This window comes from Gobio gobio (assembly GCF_949357685.1).
Source record: "Gobio gobio genome assembly, chromosome: 13".
NCBI classification, from domain to species: Eukaryota; Metazoa; Chordata; class Actinopteri; order Cypriniformes; family Gobionidae; genus Gobio; species Gobio gobio.
The window spans coordinates 41,219,073-41,235,262 of NC_137106.1; the positions used below are offsets into that span (position 1 = coordinate 41,219,073).

The 16,190-nt window shown below is 39.2% G+C and overlaps 1 protein-coding gene across 1 annotated transcript in view; it reads left to right on the forward strand.

The window, feature by feature from the left end:
• Window positions 1-16,190, forward strand: part of kif6 (kinesin family member 6) — a gene marked incomplete at both ends in the record, with an annotated part of 167,374 nt that overhangs the window by 97,801 nt on the left and 53,383 nt on the right. The window contains 2 exons of the mRNA XM_079833947.1: window positions 8,165-8,220; window positions 11,722-11,772. Of these exons, the coding sequence (XP_079690073.1) occupies window positions 8,165-8,220; window positions 11,722-11,772 (107 nt within the window). The remainder of the gene's footprint in view (window positions 1-8,164; window positions 8,221-11,721; window positions 11,773-16,190) is intronic.

Consider the following 16,190-nt stretch of genomic DNA (forward strand, 5'->3'; position numbering starts at 1 on the left):
TTGCTCATTAATCATTCAACACTCTGCAGATTGCGTCACCAGGCCGATCACCATCAATACACACGGGATAAATCATTCAACACTTTGAAGACTGCGTCACCAGGCCAATCACCATCAATACACACGGGGTTCTGAAATACAATGACAAAATCAGACCACTTTCTTCCTCCTCCAAGTAACGTTAGTCTACTACTTTACATACACCCATTACCTCAATAATAAAACCCATACATGGAGCTACCTCATGCCCACATTTATTTATGTGAAGGTGACCTAGAAATACACAAGCAATTCCAAGCATGAGCAGCATAAAAACAATTTGCATACAAGTCTTTTTGCTTTAAAAGAGAACAATCCTCTTCATTAAATTTCTATTTCTAAATGCAGTCAAACATAAGTTACCTGATGCGAGCTCACGCTTGTTTGCACAATGAATGAATGAGAGCGCGCTACGCTACTGTGCGTCTATTTATAGTACGTGCAGACGTAGGCATTACACTAACCCAAGGGCTTATGGGAAATGTAGTCCCGAACGCATACGTCACCCTGTCACACAGATATCTAAAAGTCAAGTCAAGTCAACTTTATTTATATAGCGCTTTTAACAATACAGATTGTTTCAAAGTAGCTTTGAACTTTGAGCTTCAAAGCAGCTCTCACACTAAAAGAGTGAGAATTTGGTTGCTCAAACTTTGATTGGAGCTCATTAAATGACGGAAATTGCTCATTTATATAAAGTGAGCCAATGCAGCCTATTCCCTTCCGTTTCCAGAGTGAAAAAAACATATCATTAAGAGCGGGGATAAAGGAGTGATTCTTGCATATAGGACTATCAAGATATATATATATATATTATATATTATATATATAATATATATTCTAATTTGTTTCCAGATTTTTAAAGACTGATCAATTACAAAATGGCTGTTGTAAATATGCTTACTAATCTTCATTGGACTGTTGCACAGTGCCTGTAATGAAGAGCTAGGGCAAAGGGCTTGTTCAATTCTTAGCCATTCAGGCTGTTCACAAGTTTCATCTGTTGAATCAACTCTCCACCAAGAAAATATAGTTTTCTGCTATCTTGAATGGGGTGGATCTTACATACTGTTTACAAGCGTTGGGCGTAATAGTCATCATTTCACTTTTTTCCCAATTAACTGTAAAACCTGATATATTCCCGAATCTTGTAATTGAAGTGAGGAGATGTGGAACAGACTTGCTGGGGTTCTTTATAAACAACAGTATATCGTCTGCGTAAAGTGAAATATGTTGTGGGAGGCCACCTAACGTAATAGGTTGGATATCTGCCTGTGCCGAATGTATGCAGCCAAGGGCTCTATCACAACTGCAAAGAGAAATGGGGACAGTGGACATCCTTGTCTCGTCCCTCTAAAGATTGAAAAAGGAGCTGAGATATTATGATTAGTCACTACAGAGGCTTTTGGACAGCAATATATTGTTTTTATCCACTCTCTAAAACCATGACCAAAACCAAATTGTTTCAGGGCCGACATCATATATCGCCATTCCACTTGGTCGAATGCCCTTTGTGCATCCAGTGAAATAACTGCAGCTTCTTCTTTATGGTTTGAATATAAAATATTACATAGGCGACGCAAATTAAAAAACATATGTCTGCCTGGCATAAAGCCTGTCTGATCTGGATGTATAATATCGCAGATGTGCTTCTTCAATCTATTTGCAAGGATTTTCCCAATTATTTTTGTTTCAGTGGGTAGTAAAGAAATCGTTCTGTATGATGACACTTGTAGTCGGTCTCGATCTGGTTTAGGTATAAGAGCAATATTGGCATCATACATAGATGCGGGGAAGCGGCCAACTTCCTGTGAATGTCTAAACATGCGTATCAACAATGGCAGAATAACCTTGCTGAATCTTTTGTAAAATTCTATACTGAATCCATCTGGGCCGGGGGCCTTGTTGTTGGGGAATTCTTTAATTGCATTTTCCACCTCTTCAATACTTATTTCTGCATCTAATGTCTTTAAAGCTTCTTTGCTTAATTTTGGCAAATCTATTCCTTCCAAAAAAGTATCAATATTTTCCTGGTCAGACTTATCTCTGGAGGTATAGATATCAGCATAAAACTTCGCAAAATTTTGATTTATTTCATTTGGATTAGTTATTGTTTTCCCCTCTTTGCTCTTAATTTGATATATGGCTCTAGATGCTTGATTTTGTCTAAGTTGCCGTGCTAGAAGATTTTGGGGCTTATCTCCTAATTCGTAGTGTCTTTGTTTAACTTTACATAACAATTTTAGTACCCTGCCAGATAATAAAGAATTGTATTCATATTTCAATGCAATAATTTATTTCAATAATACAGTATTTGGGCAATTTTTGTATTTTGTAAAGAGTATTTTCTAATTTAGTCATTCTCATCCTAACTTTCTTCCTTTCAGCTATCTCAAATGCTATTATTTCCCCTCTGACTACAGCCTTCAGTGTCTCCCATAAATTTGAATCATGTACGTCACCGTTATCATTAATTTCTATAAATTCCACAATCTTTTTTCCAGCTTTTTATTAAATTCTTCATCTTTTAAAAGTGCATTATTTAACTTCCACCTAAATTCTCTTCTTAAATTATCCAATCTAAAATCAACTGACTGGTGGGCATGATCTGATATCATAATATTATGATATTGTGACTTGCATACATTCGGCACCAGATTTGAATCCAGCAGAAAAAAATAAATGCGCGAGTATGACTTGTGCACGTGAGAGTAAAAGGAAAAATCTCTACCTGAAGGATTAAGAATCCTCCATATATCGAAAATGTTTAGAGATTGCATATATTGTCTTAACATTGCATTAGATTTAGAAACAGTGCTGGCAACCTGACTTGGTTGTTTATCGAGCACATTATCCAGCACACAATTTAAGTCTCCTCCAATAATTACATTTGATTCAGAGATATTGGGGATTAGTTTAGCTCAAACAGTAGAGCTCAAACAAGAGCTCAAACTTTCCTATAGCTCAAACAGTAGAGCATGGCGCTAGCAACGCCAAGGTCATGGGTTCGATTCCCAGGGAAAGCAAGAATTGACAAAATGTAAAATGTATACCTTGAATGCAATGTAAGTCGCTTTGGATAAAAGCGTCTGCCAAATGCATAAATGTAAAATGTAAATGTAGTTTAAATACTTTCTGAAAGAAGAGGGGATCATCGAAATTTGGTGCATATAAATTAACTAAAGTAATTTGCTTTGCATGTATGGAGCCCAACACAATAATATATCTACCGTTTGTGTCAGAGATAGTCTTGTGATGGACGAATGGTATATTCTTATGAATCAAAATAGCCACACCTCTGGCTTTGGTAGAAAAAGTGGACTGATACACTTGTGCGATCCAGTTAGACTTCTATTCTAGAATCTATTCTCGCTTTTTTCACCCTTCTTTAAATGTGTTTCTTGAATAAAACCTATATCGGTTTTCAAGGTTTTGAGATGTAGAAGAACCTTTCCACGCTTTACAGGGCTATTCATTCCCCTAACATTCCAACTAATGAGTCTAATATTGCCCAGATTATCTCTGTGATCATTACCGTAAGTATTAGTTGACATTTATGTAGTTACAATATATATACATAAACCGTACCATGACCAAAAAAGAAAATTTGGATCTTCTTTGAACTCTTAAACTTTGAACACAACCCACGGAATACCCACACAAGGTTTCCCTCCTCCCCACCCAAAGCTTCCAGGGAGGCAACTAAGAACCATAGCGCCTCTCCTCCCTACTCACCAAACCACAAATAAACCTTACCGGTGACTGTATGTATTAGCCGCCCACACTCCTCTGCTGAAGTTCAAATACACTGCCCGCTTTAATGGTACATATATTCTTTAATGATCGAGTCCATACTATGAACCGTAAGTTCCTTGACTGTGCAAAATCTCTGCAGAGCCGATCGCCTTTTATACAGACGCATTACTAGTTCCACCGTGATCTCCTTTTGTATGTTTCCAATTTGGGACTGTGGCCATCAGAAACTTTTCCGCATCAGAAGGTTCTACAAAGGTTTTAGTTTCCTCTTGTACCGTCACAATGAGTTTTGCCGGGAATTTGAAGCCGCATCTTATGTTTCTTTCCTTACATTTATTCCTCACGTCGTTAAAGCAAGTCCGGATAGATCTGCACTGTGTCACCTTTAAAACGGAGAGGAGCCTTCTGTCTTGCTATGCGCAGCACGAGCTCTTTCACTTGGAGGTGATGCAATCTAGCAATGATCGCTCGCAGCCTGTTGCCGGAGGCTGGCCTCGCGCTTCTGTGAGCCATGTCAATTTGTATCGGTTTCTCAAAGTTCTCGTGCCCAAGTAGCTCTGGAAGTAATGAACTGATGAACTCGGAAGGCTTACCGTTTTCCGTCTTCTCTTTAATTCCCATTGTGCGAATATTATGCCTGCGGGAGCGCGATTCCAGAACCTCCTCGGCTGCCATTTTTGCATTTAGCCTCTCGAGGGATTCAATACAGCCTTTGTGCGCCTGCACAGCTTCCTCAGTTTCTTCAACTCGAACAGTCATGTCAGTCAGTGCCGATGACAAATTAGAGAGTGCAGAAGAGAGTTCACCCAGTCTTTGGTCCACAGTCTTATTCAAAGCACTGATTGCAGACATAAGATCCTTATTTGTAGACGTCGGCGGAGATTTAGCCTCAGCTTCTCCCGCGGTAGCCTCTGTATCTTTTTCGCCCTCTTCTGCTCCCTTCTCCGGTTTACTTTATTTGGCTTCGTCATGTTGCACTGTAAACTCTAATACCTTCAGCTGCAAAGCACAGTTAATTGATCTGCTGTATTTAGGACATTTTTAAATATTGAAGCGGAGCCAAGAGAAACACGTCTATTCCATGCGCGTTCAAACCGGAAGCCCAAAAGCCTTTCTTTAAAGTTAATTTCTTTTTCAGTTTTGTGTAAATTGTATCTTAATATCAATAAATGTTTTAACAACCAATTACCTGTATTCAATGAATAATAAGCAACTATAGCAGACAATGACACTGAGGCGCCGGCGCCGCGTGAACAATGGCTTAAATGAACAACTTGCAGCCCTAGCTACTTATTTCAGATAGGCCTATATTCGAACTAGCATGTCACAAAGGGCATTCTGGGTTGAGCGTGTGGCACTGAGCGGAATGAGCTTTAGAAATGAACGTAATCTTCAGAAAGGCACTCTCCACTCAGGAGGAAATCGCCTAATACTGCTCTACGCATTCTTTCTATGCACACCGCAACTGTCACAATATAACCTCATGTTTGTTTTTAAAAATATAATTCAATATATAAATTGTAAGATCGCATGAATTCGCTCCAATGATCGGTAGCGAACCGCGGTGAAGGCCTTACGCGTTCAGTGTCTCAGCTGGAAGAATGGATTTGATTATAATATTCTTTATCTGACTCCATTTATCATAGTTGTCACATTTAGAAGAGAATCCCAACCGGTTGTTTGGTCATCTATATTTGATAGCCAATCATACATTTAATCGTTCCGTTTTAACCCTTTGTTGCAATTATACCGTTCCACATTGGAGATAGTTAATAATTACAGATTAATTCAGAAAGGATCAAAATGTAACAATTTATTAACAATCAAGTAAATGTAAAATGTCAATTACATCATAGACATAAATCTCTTCTAAAAGGAAACACAAATACTGGTTATGGTTACACTTAAAATAGTTTCAAATAAATGTAAAACATAAACCCTTAATTATGCTCTGTAGGCCTCTGCCTAGAATGTTACCTGTGAGAGAGAGAGAAAGAGAGAGAGAGAGAGAGAGAGAGAGAGAAAGGGAGAGAGCTAAAGAACAGCTCTCTCCAGAGAAAGCCAGAGAAACCAAAGAGAGCGAGCTACAGTTGAAATTCTCTTTTATCCTCTTTCCTGATGTCACCAAATTCAAACCTGACTCTTGTAAAACTGACCAATCAGACCAAACCGTGAGACATTTGAAAATAACCAATCAGACCAAACCTTCCCCCATTGTATCACAGGTGCGAAAACCTTTTGACCAGCCAGCCTTTTGTTCTTCAAACCCCAACTGGCCCCTCTGATGGCGTTAAGGGGGAGGGGGTTGAGTCAATTTCAATATCCTGATCACGACGATGACTGCTAACAGCAAAGCAGATGATTTTGTCATATTTCAAATATATTTGATTATTTTCCACCTTACAAAATAATACTTTTTAATGGGCCAAGTGTTTATTACAAATAAATTACTAAATGCTAAAAATGAATAAATGTAAATGAACAAAAATTTGCATTGCATTTGCAATCCTGTTAAACCAGGGAGTGCACCCCCGCTTCCCATGCCCCTGGGCCTGTAAGCTACTTATTTTATTATTTAAAACAGAATTTGCATTTGCACTAGTGGTGTTGAATTGTTTTTAACATTGCAGAATTTTGAAAAAATCTGAAAAGATTTCTTCTGTATGCTTTTATTTTAGTTTAATTTTATCAATTAACAAAATCTCCAGTCTTTAACATGCATCTCAAAGATTGTCTTTAATTGTGAGTGTGAGTGGGCGGCGCGAGCGGCAGTTGAGCGTGTGCCGGCCCTGCATTTGCCCAGATCTCCTACAGCACCTTTAACAAAACAGATATTCTGTCCATGAGTGTTGTTATATTTAGCATTACAACCTAACCTGACACAAAAGCTTGTGCTTTCTTTTTTTCTTTTTTTTTGCATGATGATAGCTTGCATTTTAAGTCATTAACTATAAAATCTACATTAACTACTAAAATCATTGGGTATATCTGCGAGAGAGCGACTCAAGACAACAACACTCATGGACAGAATATCTGTTTTGTTAAGTTAACAAAGACACTGGTTAATAAAGTATATTTGTGTTATCTAACATATTTAATTTTGCAGGTTAGTGTAATATTCTGAGTTTGCATTTCACTGTTGAGTGAGATGAGTAATTTTTTTCACCCCAGAGCTGCACATTCTCCCTGCCACGACCATGGAGATAGAGGTGGCCAAGATCATTACAGCTTCCCCAAGCTTCCCCACCCTAAGTCTGGTGGTCCAAAGCAAGGGGGTAATCCAGCACCCGGAAAGCGTACCTTCCATAGGGGCAGCCATTGCTACCCAAGCCATCACCTGCTGTTAGCATCGCATTGACTCCCATTCATTTTAGCGTCACTTTGACAGCGAATAATTTTACATCTGAGGCGTTTAAAGACTCCATTTGACCATTGTTTATTTCTAAAGAGACACGACAATGTATAAAAGGCTCCATTACCTTGTATCTTACACTATCGCCCCGTAGAAGCCGTCATAACCACGTGACTCTGTCGCATAGTAGAGGAATTACCGTATAGACAGGAGGAGAAGCTCACAGGCAATCTTTTGCTGTCTATGAGGCAATCGGGGGGACGTGGAGGCATAAAGTCAAGGGAGAAGCATGAGGAGAAGCCCATAGAGAGCCAAAAGCAACGTGACAAAATATTTCAACGTGATTCAGATTTAAATTTGCACAACTAGAAGACGTACAACTGTCAGACAGGTTGCTAACGTCACATCTACGTCGTCAAGCTCAGTCTGAGGCTGCGCAGTACGCTCAGCCATCAGGAAGTGAGTGCTTCTAACTGACTTCACTTTTCCCTGTCGAAGGCTATGGGGTCGCTGTGTTCATTTCTTTTACTGTCTATAGTCCAAAGTCCTGTGGTCCTCGAGGTGCCTAGTTCGGTAGTCCCAAGTCCGGTGATACCAGAGTCGGCCACTCTCCCTGTCTGAGGAGGCCGTTCCAGCCAGTCTTGCCATCGACTGCCATCGATCCTTTGTTACACTCGTATTCCTATCTCTATTTATTTTCCCTGTGTGCTCTGTCTTGTGCCAGATTGATGTGTGTGTTGTCCCTGTCTAGGTGGTCATGTCCTTTCGTGTCTGGTCATGCCCACCGTGTCTGTGTTTTGTTTCTCAATCCTGCTGCTACCTGCCCTGGACTGTATTAGATCTGCTTCAACCTTTTGCCTCTGCTCAACTGGAATACTAGATTAGTGTTCATTGATTTTCTATATACTTTTTTAGAAAATTTGTCAGTTGATCAACTGTGTCAGTTGATTCAATTATGTTCTCCTTGATGTTCTACAAACATACAAGGATTTTAACACTGGCCATTTCATTTTGCAGGTTTATTGAAGCTAAGACTCTTGGTGAGCAAGTTAACCAGATAAGGATCAGAGTCAGTAAGTAAATTCTACACCTTTTTGTAGCCAAATTTGGACACTTCAGCTCCAGTTTAATATATAAGTAGTAATGCGAGGACAAAAAACAATATATTTAAATAACATTTCAAGATCCAGGATTAATTATTTCAAAATATTAAAAATAACATAAAGCTTTTTTCTCAAGATTTTCTCAACTGCATGTGGTATGTTGTCAAATAGCACCATATTGATATCTGGTAGGTTAATTTGTGGACCAATTATCACTATTAACTAGTTGCTTATTAGCCTGCATATTACTAGCATATTTCCTGTTTATTAGTAATTATACAGCGCATATTAATGCCTTATTCTGCATGACCATATACCTTAATTTTACCCCATACCTGAACTTAACCACTACAACAACGACCTTATATAAGCAGTAAATTAGGCGCTTACTGAGGCAAAAGTCAAAGTTAATAGTGAATATTCCCCAAACAAAAATGTGACCATAATGCACAGCAGGAAATTTAACCTGGTCAGTAGATGGATGGGAGAGTTTATTGGGAAAACTAGGTTGCTGCTGGAAGAGGTGTTAGTGGGGCCAGTAGGGGGTGTTCACCCTGGTCCCTGTGGGTCCCAGTGTAGTAAAGTGATGGAGACACTATAATGTTAAAAAAACATGATATGTTAAAAAATTTTTGTCATTCAGATGAGAACTAAGGTCCTGACTCCCATGATGTGCTTTGAAACAGCCAATAATCAAGTGCCCGGTTGCATAAAGTTGCCCCGGCTGCAGTGATATTTTCCCCTAGGCCTAGTCCATACGTACACGGGGATTTTCATAACCGGAGTATTTCCTCCTCCGTTTTAAAAAACAATCGCGTCCACACAAGCACGGTTTAAAAAAAATCTCTGTCCACATGAAAACGCAAAACCATGCTATGATTGGCTGCCTGATTTCCACATGGGTCCCATCCACGGCACTGATGCACTGAGGGATGCCATGGACTCAGTGAAACCATTCTACAAGTTCCTTTACTGGACTCAGTGACAGGTAACTGTATACACAGGGGCAGGGCCCAAGTGGACTGTAATAGCTTCACACACTTGCCTTACTACTATTTTGTATTATTGAATCATGGCGCCTCTGTTCTGCAATACAATGAGATAACTGCACATGTATCTGTATACATGTGATAAGCGCTGTTAGCAGAGTTATTAAAAGCTACGTCCACCATTGCATAGACTCAACTCATGTAGCTAAATAAAAAAGATAACGGCGCACACTTCGACTTTACGAGCCGAAATCTCCGGTTTCACCGTCCACACGACAATGCTGTAACCGGAGTTTCTAAAAATCTTCACCCTGGCCGGAGTTTTCAAAAAAGTCCGGTTTCAGTAACCGGATACTGCGTTTGCGTGTGGACGAACAGCCAAACCGCGTAGAAAAAGCTGCGGTTTTGAAAATACCCGTGTTCATGTGGACAGGGCCTTATTCTGCTGCCTGTGTTTGAATCTGCCTTGGACTATCGTTGACGACCCTGTGCTGCCTGCCCCTTGATCTCTGTTTGCCTGGACATTGTTTCACGACTGTTTGCTGCCTGCCCTGACCCATTGCCTGTTATGACCACGTTTTCTGCTCTGCCTCTGATATTGCTGTTCTCCTTGGTTTACCGATCCACGCCTGCTTGTACTGTGAGTTTGTGTACTTTTAATAAACTGCATATGGACCCCAACCTCGTTACACAGACTCAAAACGTGACAGTAACCAGAAATCAATCATCGTTTTGCTAACCATAGTTTAACCATGGGGTTTGTAGTTAAACTGTAATACAAATTGTAATCAATCCGCAAAAAAAAACAAAAAAACTATAATGTACTATAATAAAACCATCGTTAATTTTTGTAAGGGTGTTTATCAGTCAAATTCATTTAAAAATTAAATTCAACTGGTGTGAAATACGATCAGTAAGAGAAAAACACTGGTAATGAGAAGACGAGCACTGGACTGTGGCAGGTTAGTTGGGAAATAAATGTATTTATTATTCAGAATACACATTTAGAAGGGAAATATATTTATAGGAACATTTCAGCAGGTTGAAGATATGAGATGTAAACATCATCAGTTTCTAAATGCATAGCTACTACACACGAACATACTCCTGCGTGTTATTTTTAAAAAAGGGACCTTCATCCCGCCGTATCAGTCTCACCATGCTTTCCTCAATTCTTGTTGTGTTGGAAAATTGTGAAAACTGAGGTAAGGATGTTGTTGTTGTTGTTTATAGTTAGAGCATCCGGATTGCTGCAGTAACACCAGTGTGATGATTCAGCCATTAGTTTTGCTTGCATTTAAATAGTACCAGAAATAGCGATATACTGCTACTTACTAGAAATAGGAAGTGTGATAAAGGTCTATTAAGAAGCATTTACATTTATATAGAGCTTTCCTGGGTACTCAAAGCGCTTTACGTATAGAAGGGGGAATCTCCTCAACCACCGCCAATGTGCAGCATCCACCTGGATGATGCAACGGCAGCCATATTGCGCCAGAACACCCACCACACACCAGCTGATTGGTGGAGAGGAGACAGAATGATGAAGCCAATCAGTATATGGGGATTATTAGGAGGCCATGATGGACAGAAGCCAATGGGCAAATTTGGCCAGGATTACACCCTTACTCTTTTCCACAGGGTGAGCTTCCAGCAGCAACCTGGTTTTCCCAGGAGGTCTCCCATCCAGGTACTGACCAGGCTCAGCCCTGCTTAGCTTCAGTGGGAAACCAGTCTTGGGTTGCAGGGTGATATGGCTGCTGGGTATAAGACAAGGTAACAACCAAATTGCAAATTGGTGGCTGATTGCTCATAGGCAATGCTGTCCAGCAGCTCGGACAACACCCGTGAAACATTATAGGAAGACACACAAACAAACCTGCATCAATACAGACACCTGACAACTGCATCCTGCTAGCCAGCTCCCTAAAGTGACCATGAGTTTCTCTGTTAAAGCTTAAACTCAGCACCACATTGTGTTTCTGTGCTGTTTTGTTGTAAAAAAAAAATACTTTCCCTGTCATTACTTTCTGTTTAGCTGTTTAGCAGGCTAGTCAGCATGTGGATTCATTATCAGTGCTGAGTTGTTATAGAACCAGAAGGAACGATAGTCATAAAGTTGGCAAGTCCTTTATAACATGTTATAAAAATGCATGATCAATAAAAATAACATAAAAAACATTTAGCTGGGTTCAAAACCCATCCATGCCTACAGTACATGCATGATTTCCCTGGAATGTAGTGTGGACGGTGGGATGAGGTGAGGCACGTGTAAGAGAGAGGATCGTGCTGCCTGAATATGTCGTATCTATCAATGTCTGCTGCTGACTAGAAAGGGAAGCATAATGCACCTTCTTGCACTGGGTCATGATGACCTGTAAAAAGGAGTCATATGTTTTATAATAACTTTTCAATTGAACGGTGCATATATTTTTTACATTTTCTTTCTTTATTCCTTTTCACATATTTCCCTCACTTCCAGATGAGCTGAAGATCCAGCTGAAAATTAGACGAAAGCAAATGGCAGCCCAAGGTTGGTGACTTTCAAAATACTTAAGTCCTCTAATCATTCATTATTACATTTATTTTTTTCTGACCACATCCTCATCCTCTTCAGTCAAAGATGGGTCAGTTTGTCCCATGGGTCTGCCAGCAACTGACTTTTTGATCAGGATAGAAGAGAACTGGTCCAAAGTTTACAAACTTTAACATCAATGCAGTTAGCCTGTCTTTTAACACAAGGCTTATTTCTGACTTTAGAATAGCCTGGGGCCAGTTGCATAAACTTAGCCATTATGTTTAGACTGTGTCTTAAGAACTAATTTGACACACTAGTAATTAGTCAAGAGGTAATCAGTCTTACTTTTCTGATTCAAATTAGACCAATCTAACTTTTTATGTAACTGACTATAAAAAGTTAAGAACAGTCTTGAAGAAAAAGATAGACGACCAAACTAGTCTAAGCAGTTTATGCAACCGGCCCCTGGTTTCCATTATGGGAAACATCAATTGGAAACACTGCAAGGTTATGAATGCGGTTTGAGCTCTAAATTGGTAAATATTAATAATAACCATAAATATAGCTGCAAGCAGCAATTAACGGGGTTCAAGCATTTAAGCACACTACATTTTTCAACTAAATATCCAAATAAAACTAATTAGTAAACTAAATTAACCATATAAACTAAATTACTGATCTAATTACTGATCTAATGCCCAAATTGTCACTGTATGATAATTGAAATGAGCTGATGACATCACCATTTTCTCCAGAGCGGCTGTACGGCCGAATAAAATGATGTTGCATTATTTTCCTGTTTAACACTGTGAAGCTGCTTTGAAACAATCTACATTGTAAAAAGCGCTATATAAATAAAGTTGACTTGACTTGACTAAAGACCTTCATGCCAACTATGCTGTTCGGGTCTAGGCCGAACCGAAATGTAGGGATGACAGCCTGACACCATAAAATATCCATGATGGAGAATATGCAAATGATAGAAATCTATATTACCATTAGGGTTGGGTATCGTTTTTTTTTTTTTTTTCGATTCCAGTGCCAAACCTATAATTTTAAAACGGTACCGGTGCCTAAACGGTGCCTGAACCGATACTTAAAAAAAAAAAAAAAAGGCCACAAAACGAGGTGGATGACATTAAATGGCTTTTTATTTTTTTATTATTATTTAAATTGAACCATTTATTAAAAGTTTAATGTTTACTTAAATATATGAATGTAAATAAAAACAAAACACAATTTACTTATTTACAAATTATTATTGACTTATTTACAAATTCACAGTAAAACCTAAGCCACCTAACCCAACTACAACAGGCCTTAACTCTAAATAACAGTTACAGTAATAACAGCAGTAGTCTGTATTCTTGGTATGCTACAAACCAGCTTCAAGCTTCAGCTTTATTTTGAAATATGACCATATTCTCTCTGGCTAAATATTTTAGAACACATCACCTTAATGTTTCCATGGCGACGGTCATGTTTCTCACATGACACACAGCAGCCGCAATAGCGCTGACAGCTCAGCTGTATCAGGTTTATTTCGTTTTTTCTTTTTATTCAAAATATTCACAAAATTCTTAACTGTGTCACGAACTATCTGATGTTCAAATGTGTGAGTGAATGTGTGTTAGTTGATCTATAAAGCGCAATGGGAGGTGCCATGTTAGTTTGCGCCTCGAATCAGATCTGTCAGATTTAACGTTACAACACTTGAGTTCATCCTTGTCTCACAAAATACATGAAAGTAAGTGACCGCTGAACTGGAAGAAAATAGAGTAAACTATATAGTTACTATATAATGTGCATGTAGGCTATCTGATATGAATAAAACACGTAACGTTAGTCAAATAACTGTCTGAAAGGATTGTCATTGCCGCTTCCATAGACATCAGTGTGTGTTTTTTGTTAGTACTTATGAGCATTTATATGTCTGAAACCTGAAATAAACATGATGTGGTTGAAAACACTGAATAGTTGTCATGAGTTGTGATGTGACCATAGACAGTAAAAGAAATGGACAGAGCGACCCCATAGACTTCAACGGGGAGAATTGAAGTCAGGAAAGGAGCACTTACTTCCTGATGGCTGAGCGTACTGCGCAGCCTCAGACTGAGCTTGACCACGTAGATGTGACGTGATCAGCCTGTCCAACAGTGGCAAGTCTTCTAGTAGTTGTGCAACGTAAAATCTGAATCACCGAATCTTGCAGAGACAGAGAGGGTGAAAAGGAGCAACTTTTGATGAATGAAGCAGGATCTGCAACATCTCTATCTGCGTTTATGCCTCCACGTCCCCCCGATTGCCTCATAGACAGTAAAAGATTGCCTACGAGCTTCTCCTCGGGTCTATACGGTAATTTGCTAAACAGCGTGACACAGTCGTGTGGTTATGACGCAATCGTTAGCCTATATTTTACAAAAACAGCTTCAACGGGGCTATAGTGTAAGATACAAGGTAATGGAGCCTTTTATACATTGTCATGTTTGTTTAGAAATAAACAATGGACGAACGGAGTCTTTAAACACCTCAGATGTAAAGATATTCACTGTCAAAGTGAGGCCAAAATGAATGGGAGTCAATGGGATGCTAACAACAGGTGATGACTTGGTTAGCAATGGTAACGCCTATGGGTGGTATGCTTTCCAGGGGCTGGGCTACCCCCTTGGGATGTGACCAGCGCTGAGCGCGTCTGTCTCTGGCTCGGTGCCAGCCAAAGCGCGAAAGCACGTTTGAATTTTGGCACCGAAATGAGGAACCGAGATCTGCGTTCTGATTTGGTCCGGTACATACCGGTTATATAAGTCAAGTCAAGTCAACTTTATTTATATAGCGCTTTTAACAATGTAGATTGTTTCAAAGAAGCTTTACAGTGTTAAACAGGAAAATAATGCAGCATAATTTTATTCAGCTGTGTAGCCATTCTGGAGAAAACGCTGATGTCATCAGTTCATTTCAATTATCATACAGTAACAGTGTGGGCTTTAGATCAATAATTAGATCAGTAATTTAGTTTATATGGTTAATTTATTTTATTAATTAGATTTATTTCGATTTTTAGTTGAAAAATGTAGTGTCCCCAACTGAGCACGCCAAGCCAGAGGCAACAGTGGCAAGGAAACCAAAACCCCATTAGGTGAAATAATGGAGAAAAATAAACCTTGGGAGAAACCAGGCTCAGTCGGGGTGCCAGTTCTCCTCTGGCCAATTAACAAACAGCGTATTATTATTATTATTATTATTATGGCAGCTTTACAGGTCAGAGGTCATAATAGATCGGAATATTCGAGGGACCGGAGGCAACATGCTGGAGACGGGTTTATTGAGGATGATGTTGATTAAATAATTATTAAAGTACAATATTCGAATGATCGGAGGCAACACGCTGGAGACGGGTTTATTGAGGATGACATATTGATTTAAGTATTATTTAATTGTAATATTCGAACAATCGGAGTCAACACGCCGGAGACGGGTTTATTGAGATGCCGTGTCGATGAGGCAGTTGCAGGGGGAGTCTAATCATGGTCTCTGCAGACACTTCGGGGTCTTGTGTTGGTCTTCTCTGGGCGCAGGTCCACCATCTGAACCATCTGAATAAGCACCGGGTTTCGGTACCCAACCCTAATTACCATTACACCATGATTCTTTGAAAAAAAAAAATGGTTTTAAGCACTTGTTTATCAGCCAATGCTGGATAATGATAAAGATTAGATTAAAAAGATGTATTATCCTGCGGGTCCCTCTCGTGGACAACAGTAGTATTACAGGCTCCATCTTCATTTGAAATGATTAATAGTTTAGAATTTACTGTGGGCTCTCTACGCATCAGAAATCCATGAAACCTGGCATGTTTCTTCAAAATGAGTAGTTCTTCATATCTACACAGTGTCGCTGTAGCAGCCCTATTGGCCAATCGGCGTCATACCTTGTGAGGTTTTCCCCAAATTGAGACCTACCATATGGCCAGGTTTGAAGTCTCTAAGCCTTACGGTTTGGTCTGCACGATCAGTTTTACGGCAGAATAATAATAATAATAATAATAATAATAATAATGTTAATAAAAATCCTAACAATTACAATAGTGTTTCAGCACTTCATGTTTGAACCGCCTAATAAACAAACTTTTGAACGTTGAAATAAAGTGAGAATGCTATATTGCATATTTATCGATAACAATATTTTGCAATATCTGTTTTAGGGGGGGGGGGGTTTACACTGGCTAGGACCCACACAACCACCACCAAATTTGTATTTACCTACAGGACAATTTTTAAACAATAGAGAGGTGTCATTCTTATTTTCTAAAGATTATTTTACAAAAGAAACATTGAACAATGTAGGGATTAACTAAAATACCACATCATACACATTTTCTTTTACTTGATGTGTACCCTGTCCCGTTTATTGACTGCTACGCTCATCTAACCACT